The 20,251-nt window shown below is 42.7% G+C and overlaps 1 protein-coding gene across 3 annotated transcripts in view; it reads right to left on the minus strand.

Moving 5' to 3' along the window:
- Positions 1-20,251, minus strand: part of GALNT2 (polypeptide N-acetylgalactosaminyltransferase 2) — a 189,184-nt gene that overhangs the window by 83,026 nt on the left and 85,907 nt on the right. For all 3 annotated transcript variants that reach the window (XM_072823113.1, XM_072823114.1, XM_072823115.1), the window contains exon 2: positions 5,991-6,084. In XM_072823113.1, the coding sequence (XP_072679214.1) occupies positions 5,991-6,084 (94 nt within the window). The remainder of the gene's footprint in view (positions 1-5,990; positions 6,085-20,251) is intronic.

Raw genomic sequence — 20,251 nt, forward strand, 5'->3', positions numbered from 1 at the left:
TATTATTATAATAAAGAAATGCTTATTAGCTAAGTATTCCATTCAGATGCTCCCCACTGCGTGGGTAATGCCTATTTTACATAGGAAGGAACTGTGGCTCACGCTGCTGACTCATCTAGGAGTTGGGAAAGAAGAGAGGGGGCCGCCCTAATAGATATATCTAATGCGCGTGCACACACACACATTTCACATCTAGTGTAACTGGGACAATGGGAAGGGTATGTAGACAAAGGAGGGTCTGTATTCCCTGGGGTGATGCTTATCCAACCTCAGTAAGAAACATCAATATACAGACTCTTCATCATCATCAAAGTAAAAATGTCACGGACTAACTTCTGGTTTCTAGTGTATAAAGAGCTTGGAAGTTATCATTCCATTCTAATAATAAAGCAAAACACTGAACAAGGCAAAACATCAACTCTTCTTAGCTTGCTCAGAGAAGTGAGATCATAGAACATGCTGCTACTCCAAAAACTGGAGAGACCAACAGGTGAGTACAGGGAATCACAGCAGAAACCTCTAGGGGAACGTTGTCTGGGGAATGAAAACCAGACTGTAGTGGATGAACAGCTGGAGGTCACCACAGACAAGGCTGAGAAATAAAAACTCCAGGGGCCTCAGCCATAGGTGGGCCCCCACACCTCTGTAAGTTTTACCACCAGGAGCTTAACTAGGTTTCTCATAGTGAATAGTGGGAGACAGATCCCTTCATGTTTCCCATAGAACAGGAGAGGAGAAAGAATCATTTTGAAATATGCCAGAGCATTCTGTTCTTAACAAGGCCTGCCCTCAAGAGAAATTGTTTTACCACAGCTAACCTATTGGGAGTTTATCAGAGCCTAATCAACCTGGAAAAAGGAGAATACTCATTTCATTTTTTTTTCTTTTTTTAATTTATTTTTTATTGGTGTTCAATTTACTAACATACAGAATAACACCCAGTGCCCGTCACCCATTCACTCCCACCCCCCGCCCTCCTCCCCTTCTACCACCCCTAGTTCGTTTCCCAGAGTTAGCAGTCTTTACGTTCTGTCTCCCTTTCTGATATTTCCCACACATTTTTTCTCCCTTCCCTTATATTCCCTTTCACTATTATTTATATTCCCCAAATGAATGAGAATACTCATTTCAAATCACCTCTAGCCACACTGTCCCACCTATTTGATAGAGAAACTGAGGAGTATTTGTGAAGTTGACAGCCCAGGGGTGCAGATCTATCCTATGACTATAGAATGTGTCCCCTACCCCTCTAGACCTTATCATCATGTCACTAAAGGCCTATTTACTGGAGTTCCTTTTACCCAGCACATCATATCTAGTGCTGAAGAAATACAAAGCATACTAAAAAGCAAAAAAACATAGTTTGAAGAAACAAAGCAAGCGTCAAAACAGACTCCGATATGGTAGGGATGCCAGAATTATACCAGGAATTTAAAACAAGTATGATTAATATATTAAAAGTTCTAATGGAAAAAGTAGACAACATGGAAGGACAAATGAATACTGTAAACAGAGAGAGAAAATTCTTGTAAAAAAATCATAAACAATTATTGGAGATCAAAACACTGCCACAGAAATGAAGAATGGCTCTGATAGACTCATCAGTAAAGCTGATGGAAGAATCTTTGAGCTTGAGAATAAGATAGCAGAAGCTTCCAAACTGAAAAGCAAACATTAAAAAAAACTGAAAAGAAATCAGAACAGAGTATCCAAGAAATGTTGGGCAACTACCAACAGTGTACAAACATGTGTAATGGGAATACCAGAATGAGAAGAAAGAAAGACAGGAATAAAAGAAGTATTTGAAGTGATAATGACTGATCATTTCCTTAAATTAAAGTCAGACACCAAAACACAGCTCCAGGGAGCTTAGAGGGCACCAAGCAGGATAAAGAACAAAGACTAACAAACAAACAAAAAGCACAAACTATACCTAGACATAGCACATTCAAAGTGTAGAAAATTAGTGATTTTTTTTTTAATCTTAAAAGAAGAGTTGGGGGGGGGGGGACAGCTTTACAGAAACAAAGATTAGAATTCCATCCAACTTCTCATAAACCATGCAAGCAAGAAGAGAGTAGAATGAAATATCTAAAGTGCTGAAAGAAAAAAATTGCCAACCTAGAATTCTTTATCCTGTGAAAATAATCTTCAAAAGTGAAGGAGAAATAAAATAAAGACTTTCTCAGACAACAAAAATCGAAGCAATATGTTGCCAGTAGACCTGCCTTGCAAGAAATATTAGAAGACGCTTTTCAGACAGAAGGAAAATTATATAGGGCAGAAATTCAGAACTCCATAATCAAAGTAAGAACATCAGATAAGGAAAAAGTGATGGTAAAATGACAACTTTAGTTTTCTTATTCTTAATTTATCTGATAGATAACCGTTTATTCAAAAGAATAATAGCAACAATGGATTTGATTATATATGCTTATATATATGTATATACACACATACATGTGAAATAATAACAGTGATGATACAGGAACGGAAGGGAAGAATTCTTAATATTTTGTTATAAAAAACACTAAGTATGAAGCAGGCTAGTGCTATTTGAAATTAGACTTACATTAGTTGTAAATACATATTGCAAACTCTAAGGCAACCACTAAAACTAAGGAAAAAAAATAGGAGAGAAAAATGGATTCATGTAGAATGCTTAATGAAAGCTAAAGAAGGCAGAAAAAAGTGTGGAAGATAAAAATAACAGAACAAGAAGAAAAGAGTAGCAAATATGGTAAATATTAATACAACTAGATTGATAACCACTCTAAATGGCAATGGTTTCAATACACCAATTAAAAGATAGAGATTGTCAGAGTAGATAGAAACAAGACCCAACTGACTGTATGTTATCTATATAGGAAATCCACTTCCAAAACAGAAAGCACTGAGCCCAGATGGGTTCACTAGTGAATTCTACCAAGCATTTAAGGAACAAACCATATTAATTCCCTATAATCTCCTTCAAAAGATAGAAGCTGAAGGAATACTTTCTAACTTATTCTATGAAGTCAGCATCATCCTAGTAACAAAACCAGAGGACATTCCAAGAAAACAAATCAATATCTCTTATGAAAATAGATGCAAAAATCAAAATATTAGCTAATTAAGTACAACAAAGTATAAAAAGAATTATATACCATGACCAAGTAGGATTTATCTTAGGTATCCAAGGCTAGTTCAACATGTGAAAATCAATATAATCAATTGACAAAATCCAACTCATTCATGATAAAAATTGTCAGCAAACTTGGAGTGGAAGGGAAACTTCTTCAACTCGATAAAGAACATCTGCAAAATCCTAGAGCTAACTATACTTAATGCTGAGACACTAGAAGCTCTCCTGCTAGATCAGAAATATGGCAAGGATGTCACCACTTTCCAACATCATACTAGAAGTCTCAGCTAATGCAATAAGGAAACAAAAAAATATAATATAGATTAAGAAGGAAGATGTTTGCAGTTGATATGACTATGTAAAAAATCTGAAAGAATCAAAAACTCCTAGAACTAATAAGTAATTACAGCAAGGTTGTAGGATACAGGGTTAATATACAAAAGTCAATTGTTTTCTTATACATGAATAATGAACAAGCGGAATTTGAAATTAAAAACAAAATACCATATACTTTAGTGCCTCCCCAAATATAAATCTAACAAAACAGGCACAAAATTCATACGAGCAAATTGTAAAACTTATGATAAAAATTTTTTAAGAACTAGGTAAAAGGAGAGAGATTCCACGTTCACAAGAGGAAGACTCAATATCGTCAAGATGTCCATCCATCCTTACCAACTTGACCTAGAAGTTTGACACAAATGAAAATCCCAGCACGTTATTTTGTATCAACAGATTCTAAAGTTTATATGAAAGGCAACAAACAAACAGAATAAGGAACACAACATTAAAGAGAAAGAACAAAGTTGGAGGACCAACATTATCCGAATTCAAGAATTACTATAAAGTAATCAAGATAATGTGGTATTGGGAAGAGAATAGGCTAACAGATCAATGGAACATAATAGAGTCCAGAAATGGACCCACATAAATACAGTCAACTGATTTTTGACAAAGGTGCAAAAGCAACACGATGGGGTAAAGACAGTCTTTCCAACAAATGGTGCTGCAACAACTGGAAAACCACATTCAATCAATCTAGACACAGAACTTACACCCTTCGCAAAAATTAACTCAAAATGGATCACAAACCTATATATAAAAGCAAATTATAAGACACTTGAAACGTAATATAGGAAAAAAAAACTTAGGTGATCTTGGGTAGGGCAATTACTTTTTAGGTATAATATCAAAGCCAAGATCCATGAAAGAACTGATAAACTTCATTAAAATTAAAATTTCTGTTTTGGGAAAGATACTGTCAAGAAAATGAGAAGACGGGATCCCTGGGTGGCGCAGCGGTTTGGCGCCTGCCTTTGGCCCAGGGCGTGATCCTGGAGACCCAGGATGGAATCCCACATCAGGCTCCTGGTGCATGGAGCCTGCTTCTCCCTCTGCCTATGTCTCTGCCTCTCTCTCTCTCTCTCTCTCTCTCTCTCTCTCTGTGACTATCATAAAAAAAAAAAAATTAAAAAAAAAAAAGAAAGAAAATGAGAAGACAAAGATGGAGAGAAAATATCTGCAAATGAATATCTGATGGAGGACTGTTATCCAAAATCTATAAAAATGCTTAAAATTCAGTAAGAAAATGAGCAACCCACTTAAAAAAATGGGTGGAACACCTGAACAGATACCTCCCCATAGGAGATAAACAGAGGGTAAATAAACATATCAAAAGAAACTCAATATTATACATTATTAGGGAAATGCAAACTTGAACAATGAGATTTCCACTTCCCACCTATTATAATAGCCCAAACTGAAAACACTGACAACACCAAATGCCTGCTGAGGACGTGGAGAAACAGGAACTGTCATTCATCGCTAGTGGGAATGCAAAATGGTACAACTACTTTGGAAGAGTTTGGTAGCTTCTCCCAACACTACACATACTCTTACTATATGATCCAACAGTCTTATTCCTTGGCATTTACCCAAATGAACTGAAAATGTATTATCTACAAAAAAAACCTGCACACAGATGTTTATAGCAGTTTTATTTACAACTACCAAAGCTGAGAAGTAACCACAATGTCTCGCAGTAGGTGAATGGATAAGCTGTGGTCCATTCAGACAACAGAATATTATTCAGTGATAAGAACAAATATACTATTAAGCCATGAAGAGACATGGAGGAGCCTTCAATACACATTACCAAGTGAAAGAAGCTAACCTGAAAGGGCAACATACTGTATGATTCTAATAGGAAAAAGATGAGTGGTTTCAGGGATTGGGAGGAGAGGGGAACGGAAGAGTTGGAAAACAGAGGATGCTTAGGGCAGTGAAACTATTCTGTAGGATACTGTAACAGTGGATTTATGTCCCCATAGATTTGTTAAAACCACCAAGAGTGAAGACTAATAAAAGCAATGGACTTTGGATGATTGTGATGTGTCCCTGTTGGTACCCTGATTGTAGCAATGTATCACTCTGGTGGGATATGTTGTCAGTGGGGGTGGTATGCATGTGTAGGGGCAGGAAGTATATAGGAATCTCTGTACTTTACGCACAATTTTGCTATGAACCTAGAATCACTCTAAAAAACAGCCTTTTAAAAAAATTTGTGAATCGATATACTATCCTGTATTTTCTATTTTATTCTATTTTTTTTTTCTTTCAACAAATTTTGGGCATTTCCTAGTACACTTATTTCACCACCCACTAATGGGCTTGAAGGAAGACCACAACACATTGCCATAGAGCGGTGTCTCCAGCAGCCCTATGAAATCCATGTTCTACCCCGCAGGCTCCACAGGCTCTACAGGTCACATTCAGCTCTACAGTTTCTGAGCAAGAGGACTTCCCAGCCACTAGCCACCAGCCACCAGCCCAAGGCTGGATGGGTCCCCAGGGGCTGCTGTGGTACCTGGAGGGAGGGTCTCCATGCTTTGTGCTTTCTCATCCCCGTTGCTGTGATGAAGGTCTTTCTTTTTAATTGGGTCAATTTCATTCCAGTCCTCCTACGGGGAACAAAGACACCAAATGAGTTGATCAGTTTTTCAAGCACACCTGCGTTCACCAGTTCAATAAACAGTAAGTGTTAGGATGCCAGTGGACCCCGGGGATGCAAAGGATGAGGGAGAGAGAATTCTCATCTCCAGGACTGCATCCTAGAAGTTCTCAAAGGGTGGAGATTTGAGGGGAGAAAAGTATGGGAGTGACTTTTTCCAGTGAAGGATTTCCACGTCCCTCTTCATTTTATATTTGCATTGTGTATCTATGGGAAGGAAATACTCGAGGCAAATCCCAGGTCTCTGTGGATCCGCGAAGGTAGGGAAGGGAGATGGGGGAAAGTAGATTAAATAACTCAGTAGGGGTTAAATTAAAGCCATTAAAATCAGGGTAGCTCTCCAGACATCTTAGATAGTTTAAGGACACCCTAGGACCCCATTCTCCCTCCGGGCCCCTTGGAGCCCTCCCTTGAGGTTGCTAAATGATTTAATTCCGCTGAATAACAGTGGACAGAGGAGGAAGGACCAGCCAAGCTTTTCCTAGGGCTAACTCTAATAACACTGCCAATGGAACAGAGCTGTAAATTAAGGGTTTAATGTGAAACCAGAATAAGATATAAGTTCTGGCAGAATTTATTCAGCTCATCTGCACAAACAATTTAATCCATCAACATTAAATCAAACTAAAAAACATCTCCATGACCACAGAGCTAAATATATTTTTCAACCACTTGGAATCTGATTTCTGCGAATCAAATAAGAAAGGCTTCTGTATATAACCCAGATCAGAAATGTCCCATGGCTAGTCATTTTCCTACACAGACTTGTGTGAGCCAAGCATTGCCGACTGGCCATTCTCCTGAGCAGATGCTGCCGGGATGATCCGCAGCAGCATTAAGCCCTTCCTCAGGGAGACCCGACCAGTTCCGCGCAGGTCTGTCCAGCTAGCATTCCTCCAGACCAGCGTGGGCTGTGCGCTGTGCAAAAGCTGTCCACTGGAGACATTTTGGCTCTTCAACATGTAAAGTGAGATCTGCAAGGAGGGCAACCCTCGGGGGCTGGGCCAAATCATACATTTTTCCCAAATGTGACTTGCTTTGCCAATAATCTGCATTTTTACTCAAACGGTATGGTAATTAAAGAGCAATCATGCCTAAGCTTCCTCCCTCTTGAGGCCACCTTTTCCTTCAGCTGCTTCTTCAGTGATACAGTTAGGTTTAAACCAGCAGGGTCAACATGGAAATGACAGGTCGAGGCACCCAGGAGGATGACCCCACTGCAGAAACAGTAGTCTGGTGAGGAACCCTCTGGCACCTTGGAGGTCTTTGTCCCACCCAGCTGTGATAATGGCCTCAGTCCTCCAAGCGCCCCAAGTCCTGGGACTTTTGAAGATTTTTATCCTGCATTTTAACAAATGTATTAAAATGCATCTGTATCCCCATTCAAGTATTTTTTGCTGCAAAAAAAAAAAATTTCCAAAGGTATTTATAATTTGGCTTTTGAGATTATTTGGTTAAAAATAAACTTCCGGTTTACTATTGGCAATGATTTCACAGCAAGTTTGGCAAAAGTATGAGAGGGAGAGACTAACCTACTACTGCCTTTACAATATATGGAAACGTGTGAATACTAATTCGGTAAGTAATAAAGTAACCAGAGTCATGCTGTGCAGGCTTTTAATTAAGCATTATTAATTTTTATTTTGCAGCTTGCTTGTAGCATTTTGTGGCTAATAACTTTTTTCTCCACAGGCATTATACTGGTTAACGGATCAAACCATTTAACCTTGTACTTGAATAAAATCAAAAGTGAAAGTTGCTGGTGGGGCCGGAGCCTTACTTTCTATGTGTAAGAACCACGGCATTCGCTGTACTGTTGACAAAATCAACACTGAAGTAGGCCAACCGTCCATGTTTTCTCAGAAAATAAATGCCTCTTTCTTCCCACAGGCAAGACTGAGTAGTCCACAGGCAACATTCCTTAACCCTGCTCCCCACCCCAGTCCACGAAGCCCACCACAAAACTAAAGTGGGAGATGAGAGTGTGCTGAATGACAAAGTCCCAAGCAGGTGAAATAAAGCTAAGTGCCGTTTATGAACACCTACCATGTGCCACGTGTTGCACACAGATACCTCCCATCCCTGCAACAGCCACCCTGGCAGTTTATAATTCCTATTTCACAATGGGGACGTGGAAGACCAGCAAGCCTAAGCAATTTGCCCACACAGGTCAAAGAAAAAAGTAAGAAGCTTAAAGGTGGCTTTTCCTAAATCAGGACTCAGGCTAAACCAAGTTACAAAAGCCCAATTATCACAAAATCATAAAAATCCAAGGATACGTTTCTAGGAGGTCATTCACGAAGGACTCTCTTATTCTGGACTCCCAAGTCAAGAACTGCAAATTACCATGGTAACTACCTTCTCCTAGAGGAAAATGAGGAGCAGGAGGAGGAAAAGGAGGAACTGCCTAAGCTACTAATAGGGAGCGTTCAGGAGATGCCAAGCTCCCCTCTAAACACTGTGCACACACTGATCTTCCTTACAGTACTCTAACTAGCCCCATTTTACAGATGAGGAAGTTGAGGCACTGAAAGCTAAAGTAGCACAAAGGTCACAACGAGGCTACAATCGAACCCCAGGGGGTTTAGTATTGACTCCACGGTCTCCATCATTCTATGCACTGCCCTTAGATAAGAGAGCTTCCCCTTCTACCAGCAAGATAGACACAGTAAAGCAAAACAAGGTATTAACTATTCATCTCAGAGTATGTCTGAGCACCATAAATTCTTGATCGTTCACGATCATTGATTGGATTTGCTGCCTGAGACAGCCAGTGCCCATGAACGACCCACCACCTGTCAACAGCTCACCCTTCCAGACACCTGTCATGTTCTACTCTCTTCCTGAAACCCTGACCTGTGGCCTTCGCTGGGTGGAAGAAAGTCCCCAGAGACATGGTGGGGACCTGGCAGCTTCACCTCGGCTGAGTGTGTCCGCTGGGGTGCAGACAAGCATCCAACAATGATGGCACCGCGCCACTGAATACTGGCACACCTTGAAGACTGTGGGGGCAGGGCACACTGGCAGCAGTGCCAGGAAGGCTCCAAGAAGCCTATGTATGAGAATTGACAGCTTAGTAGAGATCTGAGGGGGTCAAGAATTAACCTGGCAAGGAGAAATGATGGGCATGAGGGAGAGGAGGGTTGTGGTGGAGAGAACACCATGAAAGACAGGAAACAAGAAGATGTGGAAGTGGCAAGATACAGAGACTTGAGACTTGTGTTCCAGAAACATCACTCTGGCTGTAGTGTAGGCAGCAGAGGGAGGGGATAGAGGAGAGGCCAGGGGGCCATGAGGGCAATGCAGCAAGGGATGGTGGTGAGCTGGCTCACGTCCGGGTCTTGGAGATGCAGAGAGGAGGTCGGCACAGCCATGGGGTGATGGCTGGAAGAGAGGAGCAAGGAAGAAAGGAAAGGATCAGAGATGGAGGCTTCCAACCTGGACATTTCAGACAGGCGGGGCATTCACCACTAAGGAATACGACGACGCTGTGTGGGTGCGGTAATGAATGGTGCTGGGAAATAAAGACAGCTCTGTTTGGGAAATGTTGGGGTTACTGCGAGATACCGAGAGGAGGTGGCTGGCAAACATGGGAGACATGTGGCTGGAGTTCTGGAAAGGCAGGATGAGCATGTGAGAGCACCCTGGGAGGGCAGGAGCTGAGTGAGAATGGGTCCTGGGCCAGTGGGAGATACCAATACTTGAGGGGCATGTTGGGAAGAGTCTCGGCCCGGGAGCTGGAGCCTCGGGTTCTAGCACAGGAGTCTGAGGAAGTCACCAGCCTCTCTCTCCCCATGGGGGGCCCTGGGCTGAAAGGGCCCTGGGACCAGTCCCATGGTCCCTGCTTGCCCAAGCATTCCTGGGGACCAGATACACCCAGCACTTTTTTATCCTTTCTACCTATCTTCCATATGCTTGGTATCTGAAAGCACTTCAGGGCAGGGCATACCTTTGAGGGCAGAAGGGCTTTGTCACATCTCTGGCGTATCCCCGTGGCACCAAGTATGCTGCTGGTCGCACGTCAGATGCATAATAATAAACAGAGTTGAAAAAAGCTCTCACACTACTTACTCAGATTGATTTGACTGGCTTCGCCCACTTTGCAGTGGAAGCTTTTCATTACAACAACCCCCTGCCATACATCTACATACATTACGAGGCTTATTTACGCCCGTGGAGGCTCCTTTCAAACGGGAAACGTGCAGAATGTAAATAGATGGAGAAGCCTCTGGTGCCCAGGACCCACTGACAGCCGGGATGCGCTACCAACTGATCTGTTTTCTCCCAGTTGAGAGAAAACGATGCGGTGACAGACAGGTCCTCTTTTTAGTGACAAGGATAAACTGCTGAGATTAGAGGAGTCATGATGAGGTTTGATGCTGGGTCAGAAGTTGCAGAGAATTCAAAGCCCAGGATCTGGTAAGCCTGCTTTTATTCCTGGGCTGCAGCCCCATCCTTGCATTGTCTCTCCCACCCTCTGAGGAGGGCTGCTGACACCAAATGCATAATGAGTAACCCACTGAGGGCCAATGCTGCTGGCAAATGTAGACCAGGGAGGGCTCAGTGCTTCTGGCCCAACACTGGATTGTGTCAGGGAAGTTTAAACAGAGGTCTGCCAACACCCATCACCCATCGTGGAGCAGGGGGTGTGCTGTTCCCCGCGCCCCTGGACTTTATCATTTTGACCACACTGCAGGAAAGCCCTGGAGAGCCTCACCTACGGCATGAGATGGTCTCATCCCTGTTAAACATTTGAGTCAGATAATGCAAACTCAATTTCCTGTCCTCCTACTTACTAACTGACCTGAGCTCACAGCTGTTATTATTCGTATTTGAATTGGTTGAGTTTTCATAGAGTCTTTAGAAGCTCGAGATATGCACTTTGCCCACATTGTTCTTACAAATGTGTACAACGGAAGCAGTCTATTACCTGAAGCACAAATGGAATTAAATCAGGCCGGGAGTGAAATCAGATGGAAACAAATGACTGAGTGATATCTATTTATCTACCGTAATTAGAGAGTACAAAAGCCAAAATTCATCCTATTTCCAAGAAGATAAAAGAACAATGAGTTTTAATAAAATGACATTATTTTCAGAAATAGTAAAATCCAGTAGGTTGGTTTATTGAGTAGTTATGAAAATTAATTTAGTGTAAATATAGCTTTACTTATTAAAAGAGTATTACCCATATTCCCAATATGCTTTGCCTCCATTTCAAAATAAGAAGAAGTAAGTAACAAGTGGACTTGACTTTTGCCAGAAACAGCCGACAGTGGCTAAGAGGTGTGGAGGCAGAAAGGCCAGTGGGGGGTTGGGGGAGAGATGCAGAGAGGGTCAGCTGGTTTTTGAGAGCAGCCTTTTACATAGGAATAGATTGTCATCAGCTTATTCAGGGCCCTATTTCATCCCTGTTTCTTGTCCCAGATGAGAAAGCGATCCAGAAGGGCTAAGTGACTTATGTTATTAACCACTGCAAAACAAGTTCCCTCAAAACTGAGGAGCTTGAAACAAGAAACATTTTTTATCTCACACTCTGCTTCTGCGAGTCAGGAATCCGGGTGGCTCATGGTCCCTCATGAGGCTGCAGTTAAGATGTCAGCCCAGGCTGCCACCATATCAGGGTCCGACTGGGCTGCTCCCAAGATTGGTCACTCACAGGCTGCTGGTGTGCCCTCACAACACAGCAGCTGGCCTTCCCCGTAGTAAGAGATCAGAGAGGAGAGCAAAGTTGGGGGAGAAAGGGAGAGGGGCAGACACCAGGGCTCCTTTTACAACTTAATCTTAGAAACCATATCCTGTCACATCAGCACATTCTGTTGACCGGGAGCACATCACTATGTCCAGCTCACACTCAAGGGGAGGGGAAGTAGATCCCACATTTTGAGAAGAGGACTGCCAAAAAATTGGTGAGCATACTCTAAAACCACTCTGTGTGTCAATGCCTAAGACGGAGAATGGCAGAGCTGAGGACAGAATATTCCAAAGGGAGACAGAACACTGCTGTGACCCAGACAGTCAGTTATCCACACATGGGAGCCATGAGATGATGGGAGTCCAAGAGATGAGTCACGAAAGGGTCAAGTCTGCACAGTAAAAATGTCATTTCATCTCACATTCTCTTGTCCACAGTCCAATATAAAGACTAACACCACTTATGGTAACACGTTTGAATCATGAACCACCGAAGCAAACATGCTTACACACGTAAAACTGGATGATAAAGGTTGGGGTATATTGTAGACTCAGCAAAGGCTGTCTTCATAAATTTTAAGTGGCTAACATTGTATTTGTTAACAGAGATAAATATATCACTGTGGAAGGAAAAAGGAAAATAAATAGGTTGTTTTTAATCTCCCGTTACTGAAATATATTTTGTCACTGTTAAATTATTTCAGCCGGCTAGACCATATGCTCAGAGACGATTAAGTAACCAAAAATATCATCTGAATGACTACTTGATTTTTTTCTTCATCAACTGTCTACTTTCCACTGTTATTTAATGACTGTTCAGTGATCACCGCTACCACAACCAATCTCTAACAGCAACATTTGAGTTCTGGGAGGTAAAAAAGAAAGCCAGGTTGCTAGACCTGTTAAAAAGATATGATCATTTATATTTCCACAGCCCACTGATACTGAAAACTAACTAGTTACTTGAAAGCAAATTTTTTAAAGAGTAGACTTAGTTTCCTGCTAAAGACCAAGACTTCCCATACTCCAGCATTCTCACTATAAAGTGATCCATAGAGGAACGGAAGGACTATTTATTATTTCTAATTCTTCAGGGTGGATATCCCACCACATCAGTGCAAAAGAGTATTCCTGGGTCTTCTTATGAGAGGATGGAAAAAATCTGCTGATATAAGGTATCACTATCAAAATTTTAGTTTCCAAATAAGGTATGACCCATTAATAAAGTGGCAAATGTAATTTTAACTCACTGGGGAAACAGCCTAAGAAAAGAATATCAGAATACTCAGGGGAAGCCTCCTTAGCTAGGCTAGGAGTCAGGTCACTCTGAACCATGATCAAATTTCAGTTAAGACCAGAAACCTGTACCCTGCAAACAATGACCTCTGCATTTATAAAAGAGATGGTTTCTGTGACACTGTATATCAACACAGATAGTAATGTTTTTTCAAATAAAAGCAATAAGACATGAAAATAATTGGTGGGAAAAAGATTTCTGCTTCTAAATAACAGTTCCCACTGAAAGCAGTAATTTAAGAGGAAGAGTGTGCTCCTCCCTGATTCTCAGGATAGAAAGGGGACATAATATACTGTAGAGACCAGAACCACACTGGCTCAGTTATTCAACCATTTCTGAACATGCATTTTGTGCGTGGGTACCAGTGAGAACCCCTAATGCCAGGTTTCATCACTTTAGGAGAGCGAGTCAAACAAGCTAGAAGAGTAGGAAGAGCTCAGGGTGAGCTTCCAACGGCAACTTCCCAACAGTTTCCAAAACTTTTATTCAGGTAAGTATCCTAACATAGGAAGGGTTTAAGAATCAGGAGCTGGGTAGAGTGGTGAGGGAAGAAACAAGACAGAAAGGCCAGGTCCTTGCCCCAAGGCCTGGTCCGTGTCTCAGCTTGGGTGTTTTCTAGAAGCTCCCCCGGCAGCTCTAACGCACAGTCAGGCTTGAGAACCACTGGCTTCACTAATGCACTTAAAGTTGTTCGCATTCATTTCTCCAACTGAGTTCATGAAACTCAATGCTGCTAAAATGGAAGGGGCAAATTTCTACTGTGGATTCAAGTCACAGGCTACTTCATACATAATCACTTGCTCGCAAATAAAAAAATATATTATGATAAAGGTCACTGCTTTGTTTATCTTACAGTGTAGTCTTAGAGAAACGTGGGCTGGTGAGAAATACCATGGGGCTGCTCGTTATTTGGGAGCTGTAACGATCAATCGTACTAAAGGCATGAGTTAGAAGAACACCGCTTTTTATCCTCCGTTATTTAACTTTTCTAACGTGCAGGGGGCCAGGTGCATTATCCCGCACAGCCAGTCAACTACCTTAATTCGGTCAAAATCTTCCTGTTCACAACCTGGTGGCCACATATAGATGAAATGTCATCAGTGACCCCCGCCTGTTCAAATCCAGAAACTCTAGAGCCTAAGATGCAATTAGGAGAGGTTTGGGATGTGCTTTGGGAATGGCAAGGTGATCCTGGTCTATCTCTAACACCCTGGGCAATTCAGGGCCTTGGGTTTCCAATATGCAACACAGAAATTTAAAAACCCCTCTATCCTATCCCATAAAAATGTGACAGGGCTCCAATGGACTGTAACGCGTTAGACATTAAGTCCCATTACTGAGAACATCAAACTTGCCTTCTTCTAATCTGAGGGACCGGTCTTCCTCTCTTTGTCCTCACACTAGGGTTACTGAACATCCCTCCCCGCCCCCATCATTAGCTCATTCACTGACTTGTTAACATGTATACATATGTTACCTCTGTGGTCTCCCCTCCCCAAATCCTAAACCCCTGTCTCACCATGATGAAAACATTAGATAAACCCCAAATGTGGGATATATTTTTATCAAATGCTTGACCAGGATGCCTAAAAACTATCAAGGTCATCAAAAATAAGGAAGGCTGAAGACTGTCACAGCGCAGCCCAAAAATATCTGACAAGTTAATGTAATGTTGGATCTGGACAGATCATAGAAAAGAAAAAGAACATTAGGGGAAAACTCAAGAAATCTGAATAAAGTAGGGACTTCAGCTCATAAAAATGTATCAGTATTGGTTCTTTAATTATAACATTTGGGGGGATCCCTGGGTGGCTCAGCGGTTTGGCGCCTGCCTTTGGCCCAGGGCGCGATCCTGGAGTCCCGGGATCGAGACCCGCATCGGGCTCCTGGCATGGAGCCTGCTTCTCCCTCTGCCTCTGTCTCTGCCTCTCTCTCTCTCTCTCTCAGTGTGTCTATCATAAATAAATAAATAAATCGGGCAGCCCCGGTGGCGCAGCGGTTTAGCGCCGCCTGCAGCTCAGGGCGTGATCCTGGGGACCCTGGATCGAGTCCCACATCGGACTCCCTGCATGGAGCCCGCTCCTCCCTCTGCCTGTGTCTCTGCCTCTCTCTCTAGCTGTGTCTCTATGAATAAATAAATAAAATATAAAAAAAAATAAATAAATCTTAAAAAAAAATTATAACATTCATACCATCCTAATTTGAGATGGTCATAAGAGGGGAAACTGGGTACGGAGTATATGAGAATCTCTGTACTTGTGTTCTCGTTTTTTTCTGCAAATCTAAGACTACTCTAAAAAACAGCTTAAAATTTTTTAAACTAAATGTGTGCATAAATCTTATTTACATAAAGGGAAAATAATTACATTAAACACTCCTGGTCCAACATCTGTCAACTGTATTTCTAGGGTGTCTGTCAATTTTTAATAGCAATTTTAATTCCACTCCCTTTCCCTGCAGGGAGCTAAGGTGTGAATCTCTTGATAAATGCTGATTTTAAAGCCAATTTTTGCAATGAGACACAGAGCCCAGGAGTAATCCATTTCACACCACAATTCTCTTTTCAAGAGCAATCAATCCATCCTCAACTCCCATGTTCACAGTAGATGACCAAAGCAGTAGGAAGCCCAGAGCAGAGGGAGCACAAGGCAGGCTATTAACATGCAGCTTTTCCTTATTCCTGCTTCTAAATAAGAGTTTATGAAGCAAGACGACTCTTGGGCCAGATCATAAACATTCCTGAAGGCAAGAGCAGCAGGCCTTTTAATACAGAGGCACAGGATGGCAGAATGAGAGCCCACAAGTCAGCTAAGCACCTGCTATTTTAAGGAGCTGTTTATGGTCTCATTTTCTATCACTTGATCTGATTCTACCTCTTTCTTCCTATAAACAGAGAAACAGCTTCTCCTATTTGGGGGAGGGGGCTCTTGGACAAAGCCCCTTCTTAACGGCTACTCTACTTCTTGTTCTGGAATCTTCAACATTAGCTGAAGCAGATTCTCTTTAGGGAAATGATGAATAGCAGCAACCTTGACAAGAAAATGTCTTTTTTTACCCCCCCCCCCAAAAAAAATGTATTCTAGAAAATTACTGGGCTGCCTGGGTGACTCAGTTGGTTAAGCGTCTGACTCTTGATTTTGGCTGAGGTCATGATCTCAGGGTCATGGGATCAAGCCCCGCATCGGGGTCTGCACTCGGCAGGGAATCTGCTTGAAGTTCTCTCTCTCTCTCTCCCTCTCTCTCTCTACCCCTCTGGCTGCTCGTACATACGTTCTCACTCTCTAATAAATAAAATCTTAAAAATAAAATTATTTCCCCCATGACTTTTGCGAAGATCAATTGTATATTAAAATTTAAAAAACATAATTCCCAGTAGATGAAATAAAAGTGGGAAGAGAAAGGTTAGGCAGGCAGTGGGCATGGCACGGTGTGCAGCAGCCAGCAGGAGGAGTAGCCAGGCGGCACCCTCCTCAGCCTTGAGGACCAAGAGCCACAACCTACCCTCACCAGCCTCTCTACATGCACACCCACGCTGTCCCACCCTCCCCCACCCCCCACTGCCACCAGGATTCCTCCAAGTCTGGCAGCACCCTGACTTCTGTGTCAACACCCCGGTAGAGCTGCTTCCCCACTTTGCTTCAGCTCACGGATATATCAGGTCTCATAGACCTGTGCTGCAATGCTCCCCTGCCATCAGTAGGTGCCACCAACTTGCCCATTTGCTGATTAAATCCAACCTGCTGGAGGGGGGGGGGGGGTTTGTCCTCCCCTTGCTCAGCTCTGTAACCACTTGAGTCAGATATAATAAGGGAATGATCCTCCAGGAACAACAGATCTGTTTGGAAGAGCATCTGCAGGAGAAAGTAAGTCCTAGAATGATATGCTAAGGGTTCCAAGGGGACCCAGGATTAGAAATTAAATGGAAAACATGGAATTATGCCCCCTCCCCCTTTTGGAATCACAGGTCATTAGAGTCAGAAATCCCTGGCAGCAAAGCCCAGGTGCAGCTGACCAGGAGGGACGATCTCTTATTAAAGCCTCAGCTGGTCTTGTCTCATTTCCTCCTCCAGACTGTCCGGTGAGGCTGATACAGCCATTCTGCCCCAAACCCGAGGTTCCCCTTACAGTACCTGACCCGCACGCCTCAAAGGGAAGACTCTCTAGATTTCGACTCTCTTTTCTTTGGGGCCAATTAAATTCAGAGAGATCCGGATGTTAGAAAAAGGAAAGAAGCAGAGAAGTGAGGGGAGAGGCGGTGGCTCCCCCAAAGCTGCCCTAGGAGAGAAGGGGAAGGCAGCAAAGCCCAGCACACCTCTGTGGCCAACACCAAGGCTGTGCAACCTGAAGGCTGAGGAAGGATGTGTTTGGAAAATAAATGATAATTCGAGTCTTTTTAGAAAATCAGTGTGCATGGCTAGAGGACCAGAGACACTACATGTGAGCCACACCTTGGAAGATGCATGTCATGAGCAGTGAAGGAAAATAAACTATGAGCATCTCAGTGAGATGGTGGGGAGGAGTTTTCTGAAGTTTCTAACCAATGAGTAACAGCAAACGGGAACTATACAGCATTGACCTTTATTAATGTAAAATCTATTCTCATTAACATTCTCTTCATCTGGGGTCGATGCCTAGGAAGGCATTCTGCCATGGGAACACATGAACATCACAGAAAAATCCTAGAATGGGTTGTCCTAAATCTGTTTTTCTCACTGGGCTTTCATTTTATGAATTACAAATTCTTTTTTCACAAATGATTTGTGCAAACAGAACACTGTCGTACATCATCAGCCCACTTTATAAATGGGTAAACATGGGGGAAGGTGGGTGACCTAGCACCGCCTGAGCCCAGATTCCACTCCGGCCTGTTTCCAAACAGTGTTTTTCCCAAAGCTCCATGCTCTTCTCTTAGGAGGTTATTTACATCAGATCACAGAAGCCAAGTGGAGTGTTTGCATCCTTTGTCTGGTGTGAGGGGCATGCAGCAGGACACTGCACTCGACAACACAGAAAGCCCCGCCCAGCTGGGTACAGTCTGCTGGCATGTTGCAGGGTGCTGGTTGCCACAGGAGCCTCCCACCGTCTTGTGTTCTGTCATGGGACAGGACGGACAGCCCTGGTCAGGGACAAGCTGTTTGCTCCCTCAACCCCTGGCACATTTACTTACATGTCCATTCTGTGCCTCCAACAGCTGGGACATTCTCCAGACTATTACAGTATGTGGTATTACAACATGAGTTGTAAATGTCCCACTATCTTATGAAAAAGCAAAAGGAGGGGCGCCTGGGTGGCTCAGTCAGTTGACGGCTGCCTTTGGGCTCAGGTCATGATTCCAGGGTCCCTGGATCAAGCCCCCACATGGAGCCCCCTGCTTCTCCCTCTGCCACTCCCCCAGCTTGTGCTCTCTCTCTGTCAAATAAATGAATAAAATCTTTTTTTCTTTTAATAAATAAAAAAAAAGCAAAAGGAAAGAGTGTAAATTAGTCCAGCCTGACTGGAAAGCAACTGGGCACCACACATCAAGAAGTAGAAAGACACCTATAACCTTTAAGCTGAGAAATTGCATTACTGTGAATCTATCCTAATGAACTAACCTAGAATAAGGAACAAATCTTATGCACAAATGTTGCAGCATTGTTTCTTACGAAAAAAAAGTACCAAAAAGAGGTTGGTTAAATTATGTTATAGCCCCTCAAAAGAATATTATGCCACCATTAAAAATTCTAATTATAAGGATCACACAGCCATATGTAAACGCTTATAATATGTTAAATGAAAAAGCAGGAAACAAAATTTTATGTACACAATGAAACAACTATATAAAACTACGTAGCCATATGGGTTAGCTTGGAATGAAACGCACTAAAATAAAAATGGTGTGTTAGAGTGAAGAATAATGAGTTTTGTCTCTACTTCTTAAACTTTCTGTCATGTTTTTAAATTACCTTCATGAATAATAAATTTAAGCACAGACACGTTTAGGTTGGAACTTCAAACCTATGCACTATTTCACATCATTAAAGGCATTGTGGCAGAAGGCTTGTATCTGGCCAGAAGGTCTGGATGCTGCCCAAAGCAGCCAGGGAAACCTGTGGTGGCACAGGACCTGTTTCTGGAAATGGACATGAGCCTAGCCTCTCCTTTCAAGGTGTGAGGACAAGACACTATTCTAGAAGTCGGGGAGGTCTTCTCTTCCCTCAGGCCCTGGAAGGGTCCCTGCTGTTCTGGACAGGATTCAGCACTGCCAGACCCATGGAGAGGCCCATCTCCTCTGTGTGCATCTCTTCCTCTATTGAGTGTTCCTTCCAGAATGGTCGACAAAAGACCAAACTGATCTTGGATACTTAGGGCCAATGCTGGTGCTGACCTGAACTAAGGGGTACGCTGGGCACTAACACTGAGTTCACGGGCAAGTATAGACACAGAAATCAAACCATTCTCTTCCACCAGGTCACCCATCTCTAGCTTGACTGGCCCTGTTCCTCTAGTGTAGAACATGTAGGCAATGGGAGTCACAGTGGCAGTGGCACTGCCTCCACAGAACAGACATTTACAGAGAAGTCCCTAGGTGCCAGGAGTGGTGGGGTAGCTGTATATATGCTCTTTCTGCCATTCCTCACAGCATTCTGGAGATGCGGTATTAATGCCTCCATTCAAAGACGAGAGAATTGAACACCAAAAAGAGAATTGAGGGCATGTGACAAACAGGCAGCGCATCCAGGGTCACACCCAGGTCTGACCGGCCCAGGGTCTGTAATCCATCCATCATACCCAGGCAGGTCTCGGGTGGACTGGATGACTCAGTGCCTACCTGCATAGTTAGAATAACCAAATCCAGCTCATCTAAGTTTCTGGCCCACAGTTTATAAGACAGTAACTGGGGGCTCCCCACCCTTCCTCTTTATCTAATCTTACTCAATTTCAGAAAATTATAATCTTACATTAATATTTCATTTCAAAGACTGCTTTTCCTATTCACAAACTTTATCTCATTTAATCATAAAGGGAAAGTTGGGGAGCAGGTGATCTGCTGCAGGGAACTTGGGCTTTGCAGGCAAATTCAGATTCCTGCTCTGGAGCTCACAGCAAGAAGAATCGTGTTTTCCACCCATGGTGATGTTGCAAG

This window comes from Canis lupus, chromosome 4 (genome assembly GCF_048164855.1).
Source record: "Canis lupus baileyi chromosome 4, mCanLup2.hap1, whole genome shotgun sequence".
Classification (NCBI taxonomy): domain Eukaryota; kingdom Metazoa; phylum Chordata; class Mammalia; order Carnivora; family Canidae; genus Canis; species Canis lupus.